At 42.6% G+C, this 21,076-nt stretch overlaps 2 protein-coding genes across 2 annotated transcripts in view; one reads left to right on the top strand and one right to left on the bottom strand.

Moving 5' to 3' along the window:
• The window catches only part of LOC133475255 (zinc finger SWIM domain-containing protein 6), a 74,683-nt gene extending 59,690 nt beyond the window's left edge, over positions 1–14,993 (bottom strand). The window contains exon 1 of the mRNA XM_061767836.1: positions 14,499–14,993. Within this exon, the coding sequence (XP_061623820.1) occupies positions 14,499–14,931 (433 nt within the window). The 5' untranslated portion in view covers positions 14,932–14,993. The remainder of the gene's footprint in view (positions 1–14,498) is intronic.
• Positions 14,994–18,386: 3,393 nt separating this feature from the next.
• smim15 (small integral membrane protein 15) lies at positions 18,387–21,047 on the top strand. Its single transcript, XM_061767845.1, has 2 exons — positions 18,387–18,498; positions 20,465–21,047. The coding sequence occupies exon 2, from the start codon at positions 20,469–20,471 to the stop codon at positions 20,682–20,684; it is 216 nt and encodes a 71-aa protein (XP_061623829.1). The 5' UTR covers positions 18,387–18,498; positions 20,465–20,468; the 3' UTR covers positions 20,685–21,047.
• The last annotated feature ends 29 nt before the right edge of the window (positions 21,048–21,076 follow it).

The following is a 21,076-nucleotide window of genomic DNA, read 5'->3' on the forward strand; positions in this document are numbered from 1 at the left end:
GTAGGCTCTGTTTGTATGTGTTGCGGTAGCGGTTGTTTGAAGGTTTAGAATCAGCGTAACATCTATGCTAATTTCCGCTAGCCTGTCTATGGTGTTTTACATTAAATGTTCGCATTAAGCTAGTACACTTTCATGAGCCAAATTATGTGGTTTGTTGCAACCTTTTGGTGTTTAAATAGACATTGATGAATTCTCCTTTTAAGTGACTAATACAGTAAACTTCAACGGGGAGTAACAAACAGTTGAAAGCATGGACGCTTTGCCTCAGATTTGAAGAATCGTGTGAGCGGCAGAGTGAGAACAGGCAATAAGGAATTATTTGAATAGTGGCAGTGTGTTTTAATAAAGTGTTTAAAGCATGTGGGTGGGGTAGAACGCTCTCGATAGACATGTATATTTTCACCTTTTGGGAGTGGGTCTAGAACATATCCCTGCAAAAAAAAAAAAAAAAAAGGGGCATTCACTGTAAACTGATTTCAGTCTTTATCCCTAAATCTGGCTAAGATTCCGCATTGCATTCCTATTCCAGCAAAAAGACTTCAAAAGCCAATATGGTAGAAGAACTGCTTCTCTTTGCATGCAAAATGCCAGCTCGGTTGTTTATTGGAAAACAATAATGACAGCTTGGCGGTCTAAGTAGAGCAATTGGCCACTGGGGGGACAGTCTGACCATGTTGCCCTTTGGCTTTAGTAAATCCCTCAGGGTGGTGTAGGCGGTAAAGCGATGAGGTCAACGCTGGGACAGCTCGAGGAGAAGAACACCCCTATCTCCTCCTGCGCTTGCGTGACAGGGGTCAGCGGCAGGTAAGCCCTCATCGCTGGCGTTTGTTTATTCCAAGGCGCCGAGGCGGTGGCGCCCCGGCAGCAGAGTGCGCCTCAAAAAAAAAAAAAAAAAACAAAGACAAAAAAATAAATAAATAAATAAACTAAGAAGCATGTACGTGCGTGCGGGACCAGAAAGGAGATAGCGTGGGAATGAAGACAGACGGGAATGTCATCCACCCACTTATCATTTACATGCCTCACCTTTTAGTATTGGCCTCGCCGAACACACTCTTGGTGAGCCCTTTGCGCTAAGATACACCGAGAGTCGCCAACTGTCTCTCGTTTTAGCTTCAGGGATATTATTGTGGGACAAAGGCGGCTAACTTTCCGCTCTTTACGCAAAAATATACACCAATTATGTACACACACGTGCGAGCGAGAGATGATTGTTTGTCGCCTTTGGGCTCAGGAAACGCAGTTTTGCTTCTGGCAAGGAAACAGATGTTGATCAACCTGCACAGAGAGCCTCTGTTCAGTGTTAAAGGAGATATATTGTGATTTGTTTCCCCCCCACAATTTAAAACAGTCACCAGGTGTTTTAATAACATATCTGTGGCATGCTTAGGTCAAAATTCCAAAAGATTAAGAATTATAGCACAGTTTAGAAACTATGTTTTGTCTTGCTGAAATGAGCCCATTTTCAGGGGGCGGTCAGAGCTCACTGCTCGCTCAGTGGTTTGTACAGATTCTGTTGCCATGGCAATTACGGGCTGCGTTAGGGGAGGCAGGACTTGGCGCCCAGACTGCAAAACAAATGTGACTGCGAAATGCGAAATACACGCAAGGCCGGGGCCCGCCCAACCGCAGAATGGATTCTATTTTCCCTTACGGAGGCAGCACTTCATCACCATGCTGCCAAATTACATTAGTCTTTGCAGTCCTCGCAGATTATTGACCCCAATTATAACTGCAACCGGGGGACAAAACAAAATTTGTTGAAAATTGTTGAAAATTGAATAAGTGGGGATAAACTTTCAATCGGCGGGGGTTGCCGCCCCCCCTCCCAGAAAAGGAAAACAAAAATGAAGACAAAATTAAAGATGTGAAGAAAAATTGGAAACAAATGTATAACAAAAAAGAAAACAAAATCATCTAATAGGTGAATCCGCGGGTGCCAAAACCAGAGTATGCGGGGGTCTACTGCATATAACTGTTAATAATAGGACATGTCCCACTTTGCATTAATTACAAATTATTTTAGCATAATTATATTTTTTACTTACCATACATGAACATACATTTAAATTTCTTTAAATTCCTGCTAAATTCTGTTCTTTGTTGGTTGTACCTTATTATTAAAAACGAGTGTGTGTGTGTGTGTGTGAATTTTATGTCTGCCTATCGTCAATTAGACTCGTGTATGTGGCGCATGGACACATCAAATATGATCCGGCCCCCACTGCGTCCATACCGTCACCGTGCAATCAAGTAAGTGACGCATGCCGCTTATCAGAAGCTAATGCTAATCTGTGCGTCCAGTAAAAAAAACTAAGTGCAGCTCTGAATACAGTTTGGCTTTGACATTAAGAGTGTTTAGACTAAAAATAAATGGCACTCGTTGCAATTATTTAGACAGCAAACCTGTCCAGACTAACTTAACTCCTCGAATACAACATAGAGTTAGAAGGAGTTCAGATCATTCCGAGAGAGATTCCCACATGCAGGATGATTGAAAAAAACAAAACAAAACAAAAACATACTGTCTCTGAATGTTATAGACCTGGCTGTGCCCGTGTCCTGTCATGTTGCTCTTCTTTAGCCAGCAAACTAGTAAAGGCCAAATCAACAAAGCCTGTTTTGGTTGCAGCCAAGTAGTGCACTCAATTGCTTTCCGACCTATGTGAATAAATTCCACAAAATCAACTATGAATGATCATCTAATTATTATTATGCCCTTCAACAGGGAGCACCAAAGGATGTTGTTGCATTTTCTTTGGCATTTTGTGCTTGTTTTGTGACACTTAAGTGTTTTACTGTTTTTTATGTCTTTTTCACTAACATGAAGTATATTAAATTTTTATTAACATCTTAATACAGTGCTTACCTGATTTTTACTACTGGACAACAGTTTAAGAATGTTAAAATGTCAGCTCACAGGACTATGTTCGGTCTTAAGATGTTGCACTGTACACAAAATGGCCCTTCATACAATCGCAAGCATACAGTATCCATACATTTGAACATTTCGCCGCAGTAAGCACACCGCTTTGTGCTTATTTCAGCAGCCCATCGGTGCAAAGAGGAATTCATTAAAAAGAGAGAAGCAAAAAATATAAATAAATAAATAATGTGAGCATCAGATAGGAGAATGCTGAGTGTTGCATTCCCTTGTTATTATTGCCCAATCGAAGGGCGGCGTGGCAATAAAAGTCATTAAATGAAATAGGGGAAAAAATGGCTTTTAATAGGCCGCTGTCACCGTGGATTTAGTAGGGCCTTTGAGCTGCTCTGCCTGCCTTGCTCCTTCCTCGTGGGGAGGAGCGAGGAAGAAGAGGAGCACCAGTGGATTCCTAGACAGAGTCTCGCAGCTGACGCAAAGGCGAGCAGCCACAGTCTGGGAGCGGAGACAAGTGGAGCTGGAAAAGGGGCGGGTGAGCGGGACCGGGAAGGAACTCACGCAGGAGCTTTATTACTTTAGCTGGTTTATTTTAACAGGACACACACACACACACACAGAGTGATATGGCGGATTGAAAATGCGTTAGTGTGAAGGGTAATTTTGAAAAGCTACATCTGGAGTGTGGTACTGAGGAAAGGCTGGCTTTGGTGATTTAAGGAGGAAACAGCCATGTCTGAGGCTGGGAAGGGAATCGGGGAGGGGAGAGACGAGGGGAGGGGGGCTGGCACCAGTGGGCTGGAAAGACTGAAAATAGGGCAGAGACATTTGGACTCCGTTGATGGCAGAAGGAGCGTCCAGTGGCGTGTCTTGGAGAAAAGAGAAGTTATGACTGGGTGTGGAAAACAGAACTTGGAGGAAGAGGGGTTATGTGGGGTTTTATTGGAAGTAGGGGTGATTCACTTGGAGTGGGGGGCCATGACACACTCACACACACATGCTCTGGGACCGTCTGGTGTGCAGGGGACTAAAAGGGCCGCTGTAAAGGGACACGTTTGATCACCCACTTCCTCCTTTCTGATGCTTTTCCAGACAAAAATGACTTCTTTTTTTTTTTTTTTTATCTTGTCGCATATGGCAGCAATTCTGTTTTGATTGCTTGTTGGACACACACAGACAAAATAAAAAACATTTTAAAAATGTGGCAAATTATCATTTTAAAGCCAGTTGTCAAAGTAACCAGGAGATTGGAAGACGATAATGGGAATAATTGCCACACTCGAGACACCGCGCGCGCGCACACACACACACACACACACACACACACACACACACACAAAATGTTTTTTCTTCTCTAGACACATAAACACACACACAATATGCAAATACCTGTTTTAGCAATGCCATAATGACCATACATTATTAGTATGTCACAGAGTATAGGCAGACCACTACTAAGGCTTAAAATGCTCCCCCCAAAAAGTGAAACAAAATAATAAAAAGTGGACTGCTATAATTGTGTTTGTTTGTCCATGTGTTACGTTATCAGTCAACTTCCTGGTTCACGGCGGTTGACCAACAAACTCAATTCAACTCACTTCACAGTAAGCAGCTGTTGGGAAAATAGTGAAATAGTCATCAAAAAAGAGTGGCGGTTGGCTCCATTTGCAGATTTTCTACTGCATAGTACCGGCGTGACTTTTTTCCTCTCTGCTTTAAAAATGTACAGCAGAAAACCGTGACAACCAGCCTGCATTGAATACATCAGTCGGAATAGAACAAGCTAACAAACAGAAACGGCGGAAAGTGGAAATCTAGGTTTACTTCAGTGTGCAGCTGTTTTATCCAAGCAACGAATGATGGCATATTCTTGACGTTTCGGCAACAAATTTGAGAAATCTTCTCAACAAAGTTTTTTTCAAGAAGGGAAAAAAAGGATCGCTGCAGCAAGGTGGAGACTGTGGGGTATAATAAAGCACTGTCTAAAGCTAACGCACAATTTGGTAAGTTACCAAGCGCGTGCGATTTTTTTTTTATTTTCGGCGGCAAATTTGAAAAATCTTCCCTACCAATAGGACAAGCCTTATTCAAGAGGAAATTAAGGCTCGCTGCAGCAAAGTGGACACTCTGGAGCATATCACTGCACAGCAATCGAGGAAGCTAACATTGTTATGTGTGTTCATTTTTGTCCTTTTGATGACTTTGACAAATTGTCACCATCAATGTGACAAACTTTAATCAAGAGGAGACTAAGGGCCACTGCAGCAAAGTGGAGACTATGGAACATAATAGGCAATATTAGGCATACTAGGGTTCAGGCACAACAACAGCAGTTAGCATATGTTCATTTTTTTTATAAATATTTCAGCTACGAATTTGACATATCTTCCCAACCAAACTTCATTCAAGAGGAGACTGCGGCTATAATACAGTAGTGCAGCTAAAGCACAGCAACAAGGTAAGCTAACATAAGAATGTGTTTATTTTTTATATTTCGGTGACAAATTTGACAAATCCCCAATACCAATAACACAAACTGTATTTAAGACGAGAGCAAGGGCCGCGAGGGTGAAAATGAAGTTTATATTGACAGATTCTCACCATAATAAAGCATACGGCTGCACGATGAAAAACGTCAAAACAGCAAAGCTAGTCATGGCCTAAAAATTGTGCATTGTACTGTACAGCCTAGCGCAAACATGCTAACATGCTAAAGTGACCTTCACTCTTGGAGCGGGAATGTCAGACAAGCAGCAAGCGAGTGAGAGAGAGCGAGAGTTGTTTCCCTAAAGACCGTCTCTCACATGAATGCAGCCGCTGCCCCCTCGCCGTCCCTCATGGTCAGCCAGATGTTTACACTCGCTCCGGGCTCAGCCATGTTTCCATGACGATACGAGCCCAGGGTTAGTCACATGGGCTTGGAGTAGACCCGCAATCCGGGATTTGGGCTCACCTTTGAGGCAGCGGGAGGGTTATTGTGTAAATGCTGAAGAGCATTCGTTATTATTATTCTGCCAGTTCTACTCCTTCTGCATTACTCCACCAATTCAAACCAAATAAACTTCAAAAGAGTCACAAAATTAAGGACACCCGGGGTATTACTTTCCGCATACCAAAACATTTCCACCACCCAAAAAAAAAACCACACTGAAGTGAATGTAAATCGAACAAAAAAAAAAAGTTGCCCATCTGTCCAAATTCAAATTGTGCAGCTTATACATCTACTTTCCACATTTGAAGAATTCCCACATTCTCAAAATTCCTCTTTTCACAGTAAAATTCTGAAAATTTTACGAAATATTTCCCAAATTCAAGAGATATTTTAGAATCAAACCATTCCAGTTTCAAACTGTTCAATTTATTCAGGACATCTTGGAAACTATTCCTAAAATTCTCACAATAAAATATCCAAACTAAGACACATTTGACACATTTCCCTCTTCCTTCTATATTACTTGACCAGTTCAAACCATTCTAACTTCAAATTGTTCAACTCATTCAGGACTAGGATTGCATGGTACCTCGCACTAAAAAAATAAAAAAATAAATACGCTAACATATTTTTAGTTCCGGTACTTTGGCACAGTTTGTCAATTAGCAAACATCTTTGGCAAAAAAAAAAGTGGCTAAGTGTGCTTGCTTCAAGCCATTTATTTGTCACTCCTGTAAAATATGTACGTTATTACACGTGAAAAAAAAATAAAAAATGAAAGTCGGTCAAGAGCGCTCCGGTAGACTGTAGCGTACTTTATTCAGTGACTTAGGCCTAACACAACAACATCACCTGAAGCAGCTATGAAAAGAGAGGGGGGAAAAAATAATCTAATCCACAGTATGATACAAGTCCTCGCTCAAGTTTGCTCTCCGAGTCTGACTACTGAAACAAAGGAAATTAAACATTGCATAGTACATTAAATGGCCAAAGCGTTCAACTAAAACACATAATTTGGCATGAAATTACATATAGTGTATATGATAATTTCATTTAATACCCTCCACTGCCCAGTATTATTTTTAATTACTAAATATACTCAGAATTTGAAGTTCCATGTTTTGTCAACTACGATTCCACTGTTTTTACTGATGCTTTAGGTTTTTTTTGTTTTTTTGTTTTCAGTCTCGAAAGTGAGGTATTTTACGCAGACATAGTATCAAAGTCCGAATTTGCTATTCATTATTCAAGACATGTTGGTAACTATTCCCATTCTCCAAATTCCCCAATTTCCACAATAAAATTGACAAATAAAAACATACTGATTGAAACCATTCCTATTTCAAGTCTCACATTCACCACTTCAATTAATGCCACACCATTTCAGTTGAGTGCCTGCTTTCTGGCATTTACGCGCAATTTCTACAGATTGCATTCGCTAGTTCCCCATATGCGCACATGGCTCAAAAGACATGAAATGACTCAACAGCCTTTAATTTAGAATAACATGAAAGGCATTTCCCAAAGGTTCTGAATCATATTGTGTCAGCATCTCGTTGAGCTGTCGCTCAGGCGCTGTATATGTGGGCTTATTTTTGATAGCCATTGTAAGAAAAAGAAGACGACACCAACGAGGAAGAAGAAGAAGAAGAAACCCTGAGATCCAGATCTACCCACACTTGAAAACAGCCCACACATAAACACACGAAGACAAAGAAATCCTCAGCCACCTCAGCCTGACGGTATCTGGCGAGCGACGTGCTTGTGCAAGATTTGCGCACCATGCGCGTCATAAATTCTGCACCTTTGTGGACGAAATGTTTGAAATGTCGAGCCATAGCAGTAATAAACCTATCCTTAAATGAAACCCTCTGACAGTGTCAATTAAAAGTAGGAATTCTTATCTTGGACAAGGTAGTGTGTATTTTGATGCAGATTTGTCTTGGATCTTTGAGCAGTATTTTGACACTTAGTGCACTTCCACTAATCACTGAACAAACAATTTGAGGAAAACGAGGGTCTCTTGTATTTACTTGGTGGCCACGGTAAGCAGACAAGTTTTTCTTAGAAGGGATATGATAATATCAGAATGATGAAGATCTTGCATTGGATAGCATTATTATTATTTTGGCAGAGTATTTCAGAACTTTTCCACTGCTCAGGACAAGTTTACAAATTATACAGGAAACAGCAAAAACCATGCCGCCTCTAACGCCTCATTTGGAACAAATAACAACAATGGAGGAGAATTTTTCTCATCACTCAAGTGATGCCGATCAATTGGGTCTCTATTATTTTGCCACTTTCCCACTGTACGGGGCCAGCTCGTCTTTAAATAGTACAGGAAACTGTGAATACCAAGCTGCATTGAATGCGTCATTGGGAATAAACAGCTGTAGAAAAGCCAATCGTATTTAAGTTCCATGTTTTGCTTGATATTACATGTCCAAAAATCTTGTCTATATTTAAACCCACAACTTCTTGACTGTGAGGGTGACGTGCTAACCACTACAGCCCTGTGTTTTGAGATTTCAATTTAAAAATTCTTTATTATCTTTATTGTTTTCTGACAATTCCTAGCAGCTATAAATAGAGATGTGATATGTACTAACAAAGACTCTGTATATAAGGAAATTTAACAAAATGTTAAAAAAAATTCCCCCAATTTTTTTTTTTTTTTAATTCTAATTAATCTCTAAATGTAACTTCTTTGCCACTTTCTTCTGTCATTAGTAGCTAAATACGAGAGACATCCCACCATTACCAAGTATCTTTAATTCAAAATTGGTCTAGGTTATGACAAATTTCGGCCTTAACTGTATATAAAAATGACCCCAACTTTATCACTACAGTGGCAGCATCAAAACGTGGGGGGGGGGACAACAACAGGGAACCAACTGCTACTTGACTGACATCATGATACAATACAAAAAAAGAAAAAGGGAGAGTGGAGTAGATGACACAGAACCCTAATTAAGAACCTCCCGAGCGTGAGCAAATTAACCTGAGTTACGAGCTGGCGCGTGCACACACACACACGCACACACACACGCACACACGCACACACAGACACACACACCCTGGCAGAAATAAGTTGAACCGGAGCAGGATGACATTCACACTCAAACAGGCACCACTGCCACCGAGCGATATTTGTAAGGCGACGCGGTTCAGGCGAGCCACTGCGGGCACTTTTTATTTTAGTCTAAGTTTATCAACAACAACAAAAAAGAAAAAAAGAAAAAGCCTCGTCATTCAAATTTGGGGCAGCTGCTTGATAAAAATGACACGTCTTTTTCCATAAGAGGAATTTGCCTAACAAGGGAAAGAGGCAGCATGCGGCCTAATGACATTGCAGGGAGCGACATATGCCAGGCATCACTATGTCTGTCGCTCCTTGGGGACATTACGGTAACAGGATAGTAAGGAGGAGGCGGCGTGGTGTATGCATGTCTGCGTGTGTGTGTTTTACCTCCGGGCACAAAGCCTCGGAGACAGACAGAAGGGGGTGGGGTGCGAAGAAGAAATACAGGAGGAGGAGGACAGTAGATGAATGGGAGAAGAGGGGATGAACTTGACCCAGTCTGGAGGACTAAAAACAGGAAGGAGGGTAATGAAGTGGAAACATGCTTTGTCATGCCTCGCCAAAGCCATAGGATTAGACTTCTATAATTAGAGGACGGGGGCATCATAATGCTAGCCTTCCTTTTCGGCCACGAAGAGCCGCTAAGGTTAATTTACACAAGGGGGGAGGGGGGTTGTCGGGGGAGGGCGCGCGGAACAGAAGCTACGAAGAGGCGGATGTTTTCGGAACATTTTTGCATGGATACGACACCCAAAGCTGGAACGCAGGCCGTTCAGGGATGATCTTCATTCAGCGTACATTCACACGACAACCACATAGTAAAGATTGACCTGCACAAACGGTTGAAAACGCTGTAATGTGCACTCCAGGCCATTAGTTGGCAATACGTGCACCAAGTGCATGTCCTCCCGTATTTTGAATAGAGTAAAGCGCGATGAGGCCGAACCCGGATGAACTCTCGCACAGTACGCGGGGTTCCACTGACTTTACGGCAATTCAAAATATGAATCACAGTTGCGCCATGTAGCAACTAGCCAATCAAAACACACAGAAGCTTTCACACATGATTAAAACACATTTCCGGGTTTTAAGGGAACGAGACGCGGACCGACCGCCGCGTCGCACCAAGCCATACGAATACATTATAAAGTATACAAAGATTGTGTTTTACAACAATACTATATTTATAATTTATAATGTACCTGCGGATGAAAAAGTTGAAGCTTGTGGCCAAAATGTGACCGAAGCGAGCAAGCCTCGTTTAAAATATCCACACTTTCGCTTTTATTCTCACCCACATCCTCTTTCTGTAGCAACCTGATTCTTCTCTAACGATTAATATATCTTTTAATTGTTTAATAAATGTGATTAAGTACAATATACTGTATGTCCAGCACAGAACGACTCATTGTTCTGGGTGTCCATATATCCTATCGTTCAATTGCGCGGGGTTGACTTACCAATTCTGATGGGTTTTTTTTTGAAGGTTTTTATTTTATTTTTATTTTTTTTGCGATGGTCCGGTCTATGATCCCAAAACACTTCAAAAATCATTTCAAACTCATCTTTCAACACTACCCTTAAATATAAGTGGCTTACAGATGATGACGATGATGAGAAAAAAAAATGCTCGGAAATGCGCAAATTCATACCCAAGCGACAAAGACTCACCCTAACTTCCACCAACAACCCAAGCGAAACTTAGTTCCTCCCCGACAATCAAAGCTTGTCTCTCAGTTGAGATGTGTCGCGTCAACACACTTCCTTGACACCAATTCCTATTAAGAAAGCCCTTTGATGTGTGTTCCAGAAAGAGTGCAAAATAATATATATATATATATATATATATATATATATATATATATATATATATATATATATATAAGCAAAAGTTTTCGATGACTAGCTAGGGATAGAAAAAAGAAAAATCTGTGACTTTATGAATCGTAAAGCCACAAATACATGATTAATGTACCCTTGTGTATGAGGGTTCAAAATTTGATGCAAGTAATACGTCTCTGCTACTGTAGTAAATTTACACTTCTCTTTTACATTGCAAACAAAAGCACGACGACAGCGAGTGCTCGGTTCATGATGCTCCTGACCTACAAGGTTTCAAGGTTACGAAAGTCACGCAATGAACTAGTTTGCGCAGCAGCGTAAGAGTACCTGACCACACGGCACATGAAGGCACGGTCATTAACCGTCCCATATATTGTTTTTAATTTGACTGGTTTTATATTCTTGGCCTATAAGTGTTTTGTTATACAACTATTTACAGTAATTAATGACTGTGCTACTGTGCAAGCATAGGCTAGTGATACAGAGTGTGGATGTGTTCTGACTAATACGGGTTACATCACTGCCGCTGGAATGGAATTTAACCGAGGAAACGCTGCATGTATACTTTAGCATATAGTTCCATTTCCTGTTCAAGAGTTGTCATCACATATATATATATATTTTTTTTTTTTAAATCCCCAATATAGATGAACCCCTCCTATACCCTTTAAACACACTGAAGCTTATTAAAACACTTTTTAATTGTGTTTTAAACGTGTGAACACAAAAATTACAAGCATAAACTGTATAGAGCACATACTGTATGTATTGGCGTGTCCTTTAAGAGGCTGGCCCTGGTGGGGAGGCATGACGTCGGCGTGTGAGTGGCTGGACGTGAGCTGCGGCTGACAGCAGCTCCCGTGTGAATAGATGGCTGAAAAGTACATTCTTACGATGGCTCTTCTTTACAACGTGGGGGCAATACAGTAAGTAAATATACAGTAAAATCCCATGGCTATAAACCGCAGATTTCTACCACATAGCAAGGATTTCTGGGACAGATACATTCCACGGGGGGAAAAAAAAAAAAAAGCAATAAAGTGAGGGCGCAAACAAATAGGAACACTGTATTTATAAGGAGAATTTTAAAAATACAAAAAAATCACGCTTGCTATTTTAATCATTTAAGTCTTCTGGATTTTTCAAGCCCATTTTTCTCGAATTTCCAAGCTGTTAGCCGGCAAAGCGTACATGAAGAAGCTCTTAAGAGCACAGGTAGCCCACCTGACATATTCATCACTGGCTGCACGGCACGATGGACCGTCGGCTAACGCTTCCGTATGAATATTTATCTGAAGAGGGCTGGCGTCGGAACAGATGAGCACGCACGGGGGGGGGGAGTGAGCGAGCCATCCATCTCCCTCACTCGCCATCCGTTACTTTTTTCTTCTGCAATCACCATTTCAATACCCCACCCTCCTCCTGCGGGCTTCCCTGATATCACCCAGTCTATTGCTCTTCCCCTGCCAACCACCACCACCCTCTTCTTCCTCTTTCCAATCACCACCACCGGGCTGATATATGTACACTAAAGGATGGATGGAGCGGGGCATAGGGGGGGCGGGGGGGAGTGTGTGATTAATGTCTTTGAGAAAAAGATAAATAATCACAGGAGACTGGGGGCTGGTAGTTGGCCTTAGGGGAGCAAATATGGAGAGTTTTATGGCTGTGGGAGGAGGAGAGGAGTACGGCGACAGCAGATCCATTCAAGTATATTAGCCTCCTCCTCCCACACACACACACACACACACGCACATACAATAACCTCAGCATCCATTCTATTGCGCTACTGTCTTTCATCATCAGCAATGAATCCCGTCCCTGTGACAGCGCGCACACACACTCGGATAAACACTTTTTTTCAGGCCACTGTATATGTGTGTGTGATGGGCCAATACATGTGCTGTGTGATGTGGCTGACAGCCCCCTCCACTACCACCCCCACCCCCCTTCTTTTTCTCTACCCCATGCTGCCCTGCTTTTAAGCCCCTCATCCTCCAGTGGCTGCCTGTCCCCTGGAGTAGATTGCATCTTTTATTTATCATTTTTTTCTTCCTCCCCTCCTCCGTGGCTTTCTTTTCTACCACCAACCACACTACATCCCTCACCCGCTTGCAATAAAAAATAAATAAATAAATAAAATAAAAACTGGAGCGAAAATTGCAATCAGCATAACACGCCGTCGTCCTCCTGCTGCGTGCTCGCCTGTCATCCTTGCCTCTGTTGTGAGCGGATGAGACTGACAGCCCGTGCAGACGAGGACGCAAACCCATGCGTGGACCCCCACCCCGCAGCCTACCCTCTTCTTCTCTCTCTCTCACACACACACACACACACACACATACACACACACACTTATAGACAAAGGACAGGCATGGTAACCAATTACACTATTAATTGATTGTTGAGAATGATTCCGATTGATTGCGGGTACATCGCGTCTTGAAGCAATTGACACAAAACGGATGGCTAAACTCGGCGGATGACGTCAGCTATGGGCAGCGAGGTTCTATCCACGCAAAGAGGCGTGGAAACAGGAGTTCAGAACATTCAGAAAGTGCTCCCATCTCAGGATGGACATCTGACGAGGTGTCGTGGATGGACTGTTGTGAAAATTACTGATCAACTAGTCCATTAATTGTCTTTTTTTTAATGTCTTTAGATGTTCTGAACTTCTGATTCCATGCCAGTGCTCCATTGACCAGAATGCAGCACAGAGTCATTCTGCCAAAATGGAGGTCCTTGTTGCTCAACTTCCGATAGCTGAAGTCACGGTCGTCTTCTTCCGCTTCGGGCAGCGGGGGTACATCCACACGGACTGGCATTGGAAACAGGAGTTCAGAACATTCAAAGAGAGATTTCCCATACAATGATTGACATTTGGAGAACTATCCTTAATTCTGCCTTCAATCGGGTCCTAAAACCCCAACCCTGGAGTGTGAGCGCCCAATACGAGTGTAATAGTGGGGAATCTGGTAAACAGGCCAGCGACGGAGGAGAGGAGAAGAGGAGAGGAGTAGGAAGGCTGCCCGCCTGTCTGCCTGCCTGCTCCATGGCTACTATTGTGCACTGCACATTCTCCAAGCCCACAAGAGCTCCAGCCATCTCCGCACGCAGATTCTTTGGAGGCACAGCGAGCCAAGAAGGAGGAGGAGGAGGAGGAGGAGGAAGATCATGCATAAAATCTTGTTTGCGGGATGCGTTCAGATTCAGATGAACCAGGGGAGGGTAATGGGATTAGAATCCTGAACGGCTTCCAAGGGTGTGGAGTGGAATTGACAGCTCCGAGTCCAACGCGCTTGGTGAAATATGATGGGGGGCTGGGGGGGGGGGGGTTGCTTTGCCCACATTTCCCACTCCCTCGTCATAAAACTAGGTGAATCATTTGCATCCAGCAGCCACATACGTCCTGGCATTGACACACAAGAGAAAGACAGAAAGGCTCTTCGGCAACCAAAATAGAAGCACTGTGGCTTTAAATCGCCCTAGCCCTCCCACCCTCTTCTTTTCTAAATATTGTCTATTTAGCCAGCGGTGAAAAGATATAGGGGTGCTTTTGTCTGTGGATCGGTTGGTGCTGGTGGGGGGAGAGCTGCAAAGGCAGAAAAATAGGAACAAAGTGCTATATAAGCTTCCAAAGGGGGGGCTCCGGGCAAAGGAGAAGTGGGCTACTATTACGTGGAAATACCCGGCATTGTTTACACTGGAATAGAAAGAAGAAAAAAAAAAGTCTGGCACTGGTGCTGATTGGCACTCACCGACTTGCAGTACGTTGTCCACCCAGCCGCCCTCCAGCAGAGTGACACCTCGCAAGAAAGGCAGCTGGGTCTCGTCGTTATTGTCCCCGCTAGTTCCACTCTCCTCGGCCCCGGCGTTGAACGACGAGTACATGCAGATCTCCTTCTCGCTCCGCGGGAACGACCAGTATACGATCCGGCGCTGGACGGGCTCCGGGATCCGCTCGAAGCGCTCCTCCACCCGCTGGAAGGGCCACTTCTCGGCCACTCGGCGCGCCGCGATATCAAGCAGCGACTCCGGGTTGTGCGTCTTTCCGCTCTGCCCCGCGACGGAGCCCGAACCGCCGCCGCCGCACAGAGCTCCTCCAGCCCGCTGCCCCTGCCTACACGCCGGGTTGTAGCCGGGCCGGCAGCAGAGCCGCTTGGCTGGAGGCTGCTGGACTCGCTCGGCCATGTTCGCACCGCTTCCGACCTGCCTCGCCGAGCCTCTCCGATCATATAAACCGGACAAGGAAGAGAAAAGGGGCACTCGCGCGCCGATTGTTTGCCCTACATGGGCAGGCGAGCCTTATTTGTCGATGTGGGCGGAGTCCACGTGTCGTCACAGAGGACTTTGTGTGCGGCTGGGCGTGGCCACGAAGGTGGGGGTGCTGCTATAAAAGGAAGCGGAGGCGGAATTCCCGAACGTCGGCAAATCCTTTGTGAAGCCGTCGGGGCGCGCGAGGGCGGAGCCCCGACGGCCGACGGGCTCTTTTGAAGTTTTGCCTTCTTGTTGGAGTTTAAAGGCGGGGGCTTAATCCAGAGGCGGTCTCGGCGGTTCCCAGCGGGCCCAAAGGGGGGCGAGAAAGCCCACTTTTTTCTCCCCTTTCATATTTTCTCCTCCAGTGGAGCTGGAGCTGCAGAAACAACATGATGCTTGTTTTTCGAGACCTCGCTCCTCCCAAAAAGATGACTTTTAGCTGTTAAAACAGACAAAGAGACAGGCTGGTCAAAGTTAGTGAGGTGGACATGCAGTGGCGGTTCTAGACAGTTTTGCCAGAGGTGGCTGAAGTTTCAGTTGTGGGGGCAGAGGTTATTTTATAGTTTTCTCATCAATATTATTTATTTCTTTAAAAAAAAAATTCTTTGTTCTTTTTGTTTTTCTTTTTGGGGGGCGGGTCAATCCCGAAAACACTTATTGTGGGTTTATCCCCTCTTATTCCAAAAACAATTTTAAATGCATTAATTATCCGCGGATTTTTGGTATTTCACGGTCCGGCCCCACGAATAGCGGGGGTTCACTGTACTTCATTGTTGGGGTCCCCTGTCAGACAGAACCCCCTGTTCGACACCCCTGCTTGTCCTTATTAGGGTGACGGTCTAAACTGGCTTTGGGCAAGCGATGGGGGGCGAATAAATTTGAGACTGTTTACATGTGGGCAGGTGCTGCTGTTTTGGTTTGTAACAGTTCAAATTCAAATTCTATAACGTGTGTGAACAAAAGCGTCAATGAACTGAATTAATAACACAATGTTGGTTTTTTTCTTTTTATTCTGATGGTAAAAGGGAGCCATCTATTTGTCGGACCGGGCCTCATCTTTAGGTGCTGCTGTTTTGGTTAGCAACAGCGTTCAACTGTGCTTAGCAGTTAACTCTTTAATGTTCATGAGTAAACAATAGCGTTTAAGAACTGAAGTAGTAACATTTACTATCTGCTTTTTCTCCCTGATGAAAGGGAGCAATTTATTTGAGGAAGGCATTTATTTTTCAGATGCAGACTTTACTAAAGGCATTGTATTAGTATTTTTTTCTTATAGCGCATTTTTTACCTCCCCGGAAAAATGTCTGCTGTTTCTCAGTGTCTGGCCACATGATTACTTTCCCCTAACAGTCATTAAAAAATAGTGGAGGTGGACGGATACAAAATGGTGGTACAGTCATTTGGCGTGCCCACCTTCCTGTGTGTGTTCCTATAGCTCCACTGCGACAAGGAAGCGAGGCCAGCCTCTGCGGGTGTTAGTTCGTGGTTACATCGCCCGCCCCCGGGCTCCCCACCACTGACGAGACGCACAGAAAGTACCGTAACAATTAAAACAATTTAACAAAATGGCCACCAGATCGCCGGCGTGCTCCTTAATTGTCTATAAAAGCCAGCCAAAAGTATGCTTGTAAATCTGAAATGCTAGCACCGTGTTCTCAGCTGCCCCCGTCGCGACTTTTGCAAGGGGGGGGGGGGGGGGACTAAAAAGGCTGCCCTTTGAACCGCGTTGAAAGCGATCCATGCCGTATGGAGCCAGCAGATGTGGTCTAACCTGATTTGGTTTCAATACTTCCCCACAGGAAGTTCACAAAGCCAGGAGGTCCTGCTTTGTTATGTTAGTCATCTTTCTCAGAAGGCCAACAGAGCCTTTTTGGCTCCCTTTCTTCTTGCAGACGGGAGTTATTGCTTTATAATTTGCAGGATTGTTCAAACTGAACATTTACTGGTGATCACATTTTTGCCCTAATGAAAGCCAGGTGTCAGATGTTTTTTTTTTTTTAAAAGGTTACATGTGTTTCACAGTGTGACTCCTCAAATAGCGGTGTGCGCTCCAATGCAGCCCGTGACTCTATTAATACCCACTCACCTAAACGCCTAATTTTTTCCCTGCCATTAAAAATGAAAAAAATAAATTATAATAATAAAATTAAAATGTGGAACCATGGGTTAAGTTGAATTACTGACAATATGTGTATATATAAATTTCTAATACATTGAATTGACAAAATAAAATATTGTTTTTTATTAACAGAAATAATTACTTAAGTAATTAATGTTATGCATACATAATTTGTATTTAATGACAATTTAAAAAAACAACTATTGTTGTTGAAATTAATAAAATGTTTTGTATTAAACCAAAAATTACATAACATTTTGATTAAACAAGAAATACATGTAATTTATTGAATATTATTTAACGCGGCAAAGCATTTATTATTTAATTTGGTTTGTTTGGATTCTAAACTATAAATTTAGATTTTCACTAAACACAAAATACGACATTTAAATTATTACATAATATGTAATACATATAAATGTTCTATTTACAGTATAAACAAAAATCTATTGTGATTTTTTTTTTTTAATTAATAAAACGAATATTCTGGATTGAAATACAAAAAGTTAAATGTAATCTGCTTTATTAAATTAACTATAGCCACGTGCCAAGCGGTACATTGGGCATTTCCGCTGTGGGATGCAATGCGACACAGTGCGACATCACAGCAGTATCACAGCGTGTTCCTCGAATTGATCCAAGACAAAGGATACATTGTACAGTGATGTCAAGTTTAGTTGTTGTCTTTTTTTTTTTTTTTTTTTTTTTTTTTAATAACAACTCATCTCATGAGGCCTGTGTGAAAAACAAACTTCTCAAATAAATGGCTGGTACTCTCTGCAGTTGAGTAAATAAACTACCTGTGATCATTATTTGAGAAAGTGCAATTAATATGCCTCCGTAGTGAAGCCTGACTAGATTACATTTCATACTAATGTTTGCGTTAATTGTGGTTGGATTCTGAGTTACGCACCATAAACAATATTTACCTTTATAACGTACAGTGTACTGTATCTATATTAGAGTGCCTTTATATTTTGTGTGTATGTTCTTTAGGCATACTCTATATTGATTATAATGTTCACTATCCATATTTTAACAGTCTTCTGGCTTAAAGTCATTATTAGTAAGTGATAACCCCAACTCAACTCAACCAGTGCGTTTTTTTCCCCGTTTTTTTTAATTAAACAGCCAATTATGTTTATAAACGTGGAAATATACCATAATACATTCATTTGTAGCAGTCCACATTATTTATGCATTATCCGCGACATTCTAACCTAAAACTCTGAACCAGTTTTGGATCCAATATCGTAAAGAACTACAAATCCCAGTTAACCATATATTACGTCACATCCGCTACAGCCCTGCATCCGGAAAAAGGAAAAGAAATTGGAAAGGGATAGAAATACAAAAATAAATAAATAAATCACCGCATACTGGTAAGTATCTGTAGAAATTAGTTCGTCGCGTGCATGGGGGGAAAAAAACATAGCTTACCTTTTAAAATCCACATTAGTTTTGTTTGTCGAGCTTCTCGTTTTTGATTCAAGTCGGGCTGTTATCCGTACGGGTTAGCCGATGATGCTAAAATGTCGCTCAAATCCCTCACGGAGCCCTCCAAACTTCACGTATATTACTAACGACAGATGAATAAAAACGAGTCGTGCTATTTTTCAGGACGTCGAGCTATTTTTTTCGTTCGTTTTGAATGATGAACAAGTAGCGAGCATCAAATTACTAGTTATTCGAAAGGTGTGACGTTCGGTGCACTCACTCATATCAGCGAGTATACGTTATTTACGTCTGTTTTAGCTCGAATTTGTGCTGTGGTGTCTCAAATTCAAACTGGGGGAATCTTAGCGTGGCAGCACATTGGAGTGGTGGTTAGCAGGTCTGCCTCACATTTCGGAAGTTTGCCGTTCGAATCTCCGGCTTCCTCCCCACATTAAATAAACACGCAGGTTGGGTTGGAGAGAAATGCTCAAGTACAAAAGTGTGGATTATATGCGACACCCGTTTTGATAACTTGGTACAACCAAGGCAAAAACAGACCGAATTGTTTCACCCTTTTATTAACTTGCATAGTACTTAGTTCAGGCTTTGAAGGCTATCAAAACAACCCATCCCCATAGCTTTGCTAATATAATCCAAACTGAATAATAATAATAAAAAAAACAATCGGTGCAGGTTGAAAAAAAGTAACAAGCCAGTTTTGACAGAGTGTAAAGTACACATTTATTATCAAATGTCAGGAGTACAAGTAGAAAGTTGTCAGAAAAACATGAGTACTGATACCTGCAATAACTGTACCATAACAATGTACAGTGAACCCTTATTGCAGGGACTACGTTCTTAACCCACCTGCAATAAAATTCATGACAGCCCAAAAAAATTTTTTTTTAAAAAGTTTTACTCCAACAACTTTGTATTCCTTAGCGCCTGTTGCACAGTTCTTCAAATAAGAGGCAAAGCGTGCTTGCTTAAATCTGCTTGTCACTCCCAGTTAAAGCCGAATGTAAAACTGACACAAAACACAAGATAATTAAATGTTGTATATTTAAACACCAAAATGTTCAACCAAACAATATAATTTCATTGTAATGCAAGTCCGCTAGCTTAATGCTAATATGAGGAGAAACCACATTGATGAGCTAACAGAAATTAACATACATGTTAAGGTAATTGTAAGGGCATTTTCACACTGCACTTGGTTTTTATTTTGGTATTCACCGCAGGGCAGCACGCAAGAGCATCAGCGCCCTGGTGCAAGCTTGCCCATATTTGGAAGTGCTTGGGTAGCAGCCTACTAGGCAGTAACAGGGAGGCTTTTACCGCTGGTTGATCTGTTGCCGTTAGCACGCCGAAATCACTTCGCCAATCCCTCTCCTATTGGAATGCGCCTTCTGATGTCACCGCAACGCCACTCACAAGTTGAACATTTTTCAACTTGAGGGCACGTCGCAGCGAATACTCAATTTGCGCGTCACATTGCGACCCAACACGGCGTTCCTTCCTCGCAGCACATAAACAATGAATGGGTTTGTAGACGGCATGTTGCTAGGTGCAGTGTGAAAAGGCCTTTATCCGTCAAGCTGCTACTTTAAGACACAGCGAGCATACAATAACCAGAGGCATATATTCTCTGTGCTCTGTGGAAATGACAATTACTGGAGCTCAGTTGGGGACCTTCTCTGCCAGGACTCAGTTGTGGTACTACACTGAAGGCACTCAACTAAATTCAAACTTGCCTGTATACTGCAGAAATCCATGATATATTTAGGGAACACTATCTGTACTTCATCACTTTCCACCACTGTATAGTTTTACAATCTACGGCATAAACAGCGATATCCCCCGCCCAACTTGTCATCCAACCACTATAATATGTTTTCCGTCATTTCCCAGCACCATGATTGACCTGCGAGCATGGGCCCAGTACGTAGTGGAGTGGGCCGCCAAGGACCCCAAAGACTTCCTGATCACCGTGCTGATGGCGCTCACGCCTCTCTTCATCGCCTGCGCGCTGCTGTCGTGGAAACTGGCCAAGATGATCGAGGCGCGTGAGAAGGAACAGAAGAAGAAGCAGCGGCGTCAGGAGAACCTGGCCAAGGTGAAGAGGAGCTAGAAAGATTGCTGTGTGGAGATTGAAGGTTTTTTGAAAAAAAAAAAAAAAAAAAAAAAAAAGGACAGGGACACACGTAGTGCCACCACCCCTTTCCTTGACCACCAGCACAGACCCTCTAGGGTCGGAGCAGGGGACACTTGCCCCCACCGGTCAAACAGTACCGAGACGGACATTCACGTCGGACTTCCCTCAGCAAGAGTCTGTTTGAGATTTTTAACAAGCTTCTAATTATGTGTAGCTTTTGCCACCCATTGCATTCCATCGTTAACATCACTGTTCTGTTCAGTTATGAAATGAAGCCCTTCTGTATCTAACAGATTTCTTTGTAATCAATAAAGTTTTCATGGTTGCTTTCAAGAAAAAGGCCCCTTTTTTTGTTTGTAACAGAAAAT

Source organism: Phyllopteryx taeniolatus, chromosome 3 (assembly GCF_024500385.1).
Source record: "Phyllopteryx taeniolatus isolate TA_2022b chromosome 3, UOR_Ptae_1.2, whole genome shotgun sequence".
Lineage (NCBI taxonomy): Eukaryota > Metazoa > Chordata > Actinopteri > Syngnathiformes > Syngnathidae > Phyllopteryx > Phyllopteryx taeniolatus.

Excerpts from the sequence above, each read along its gene's own strand:
- smim15 (XM_061767845.1), top strand. The coding sequence starts at position 20,469 with ATGATTGACCTGCGAGCATGGGCCCAGTACGTAGTGGAGTGGGCCGCC.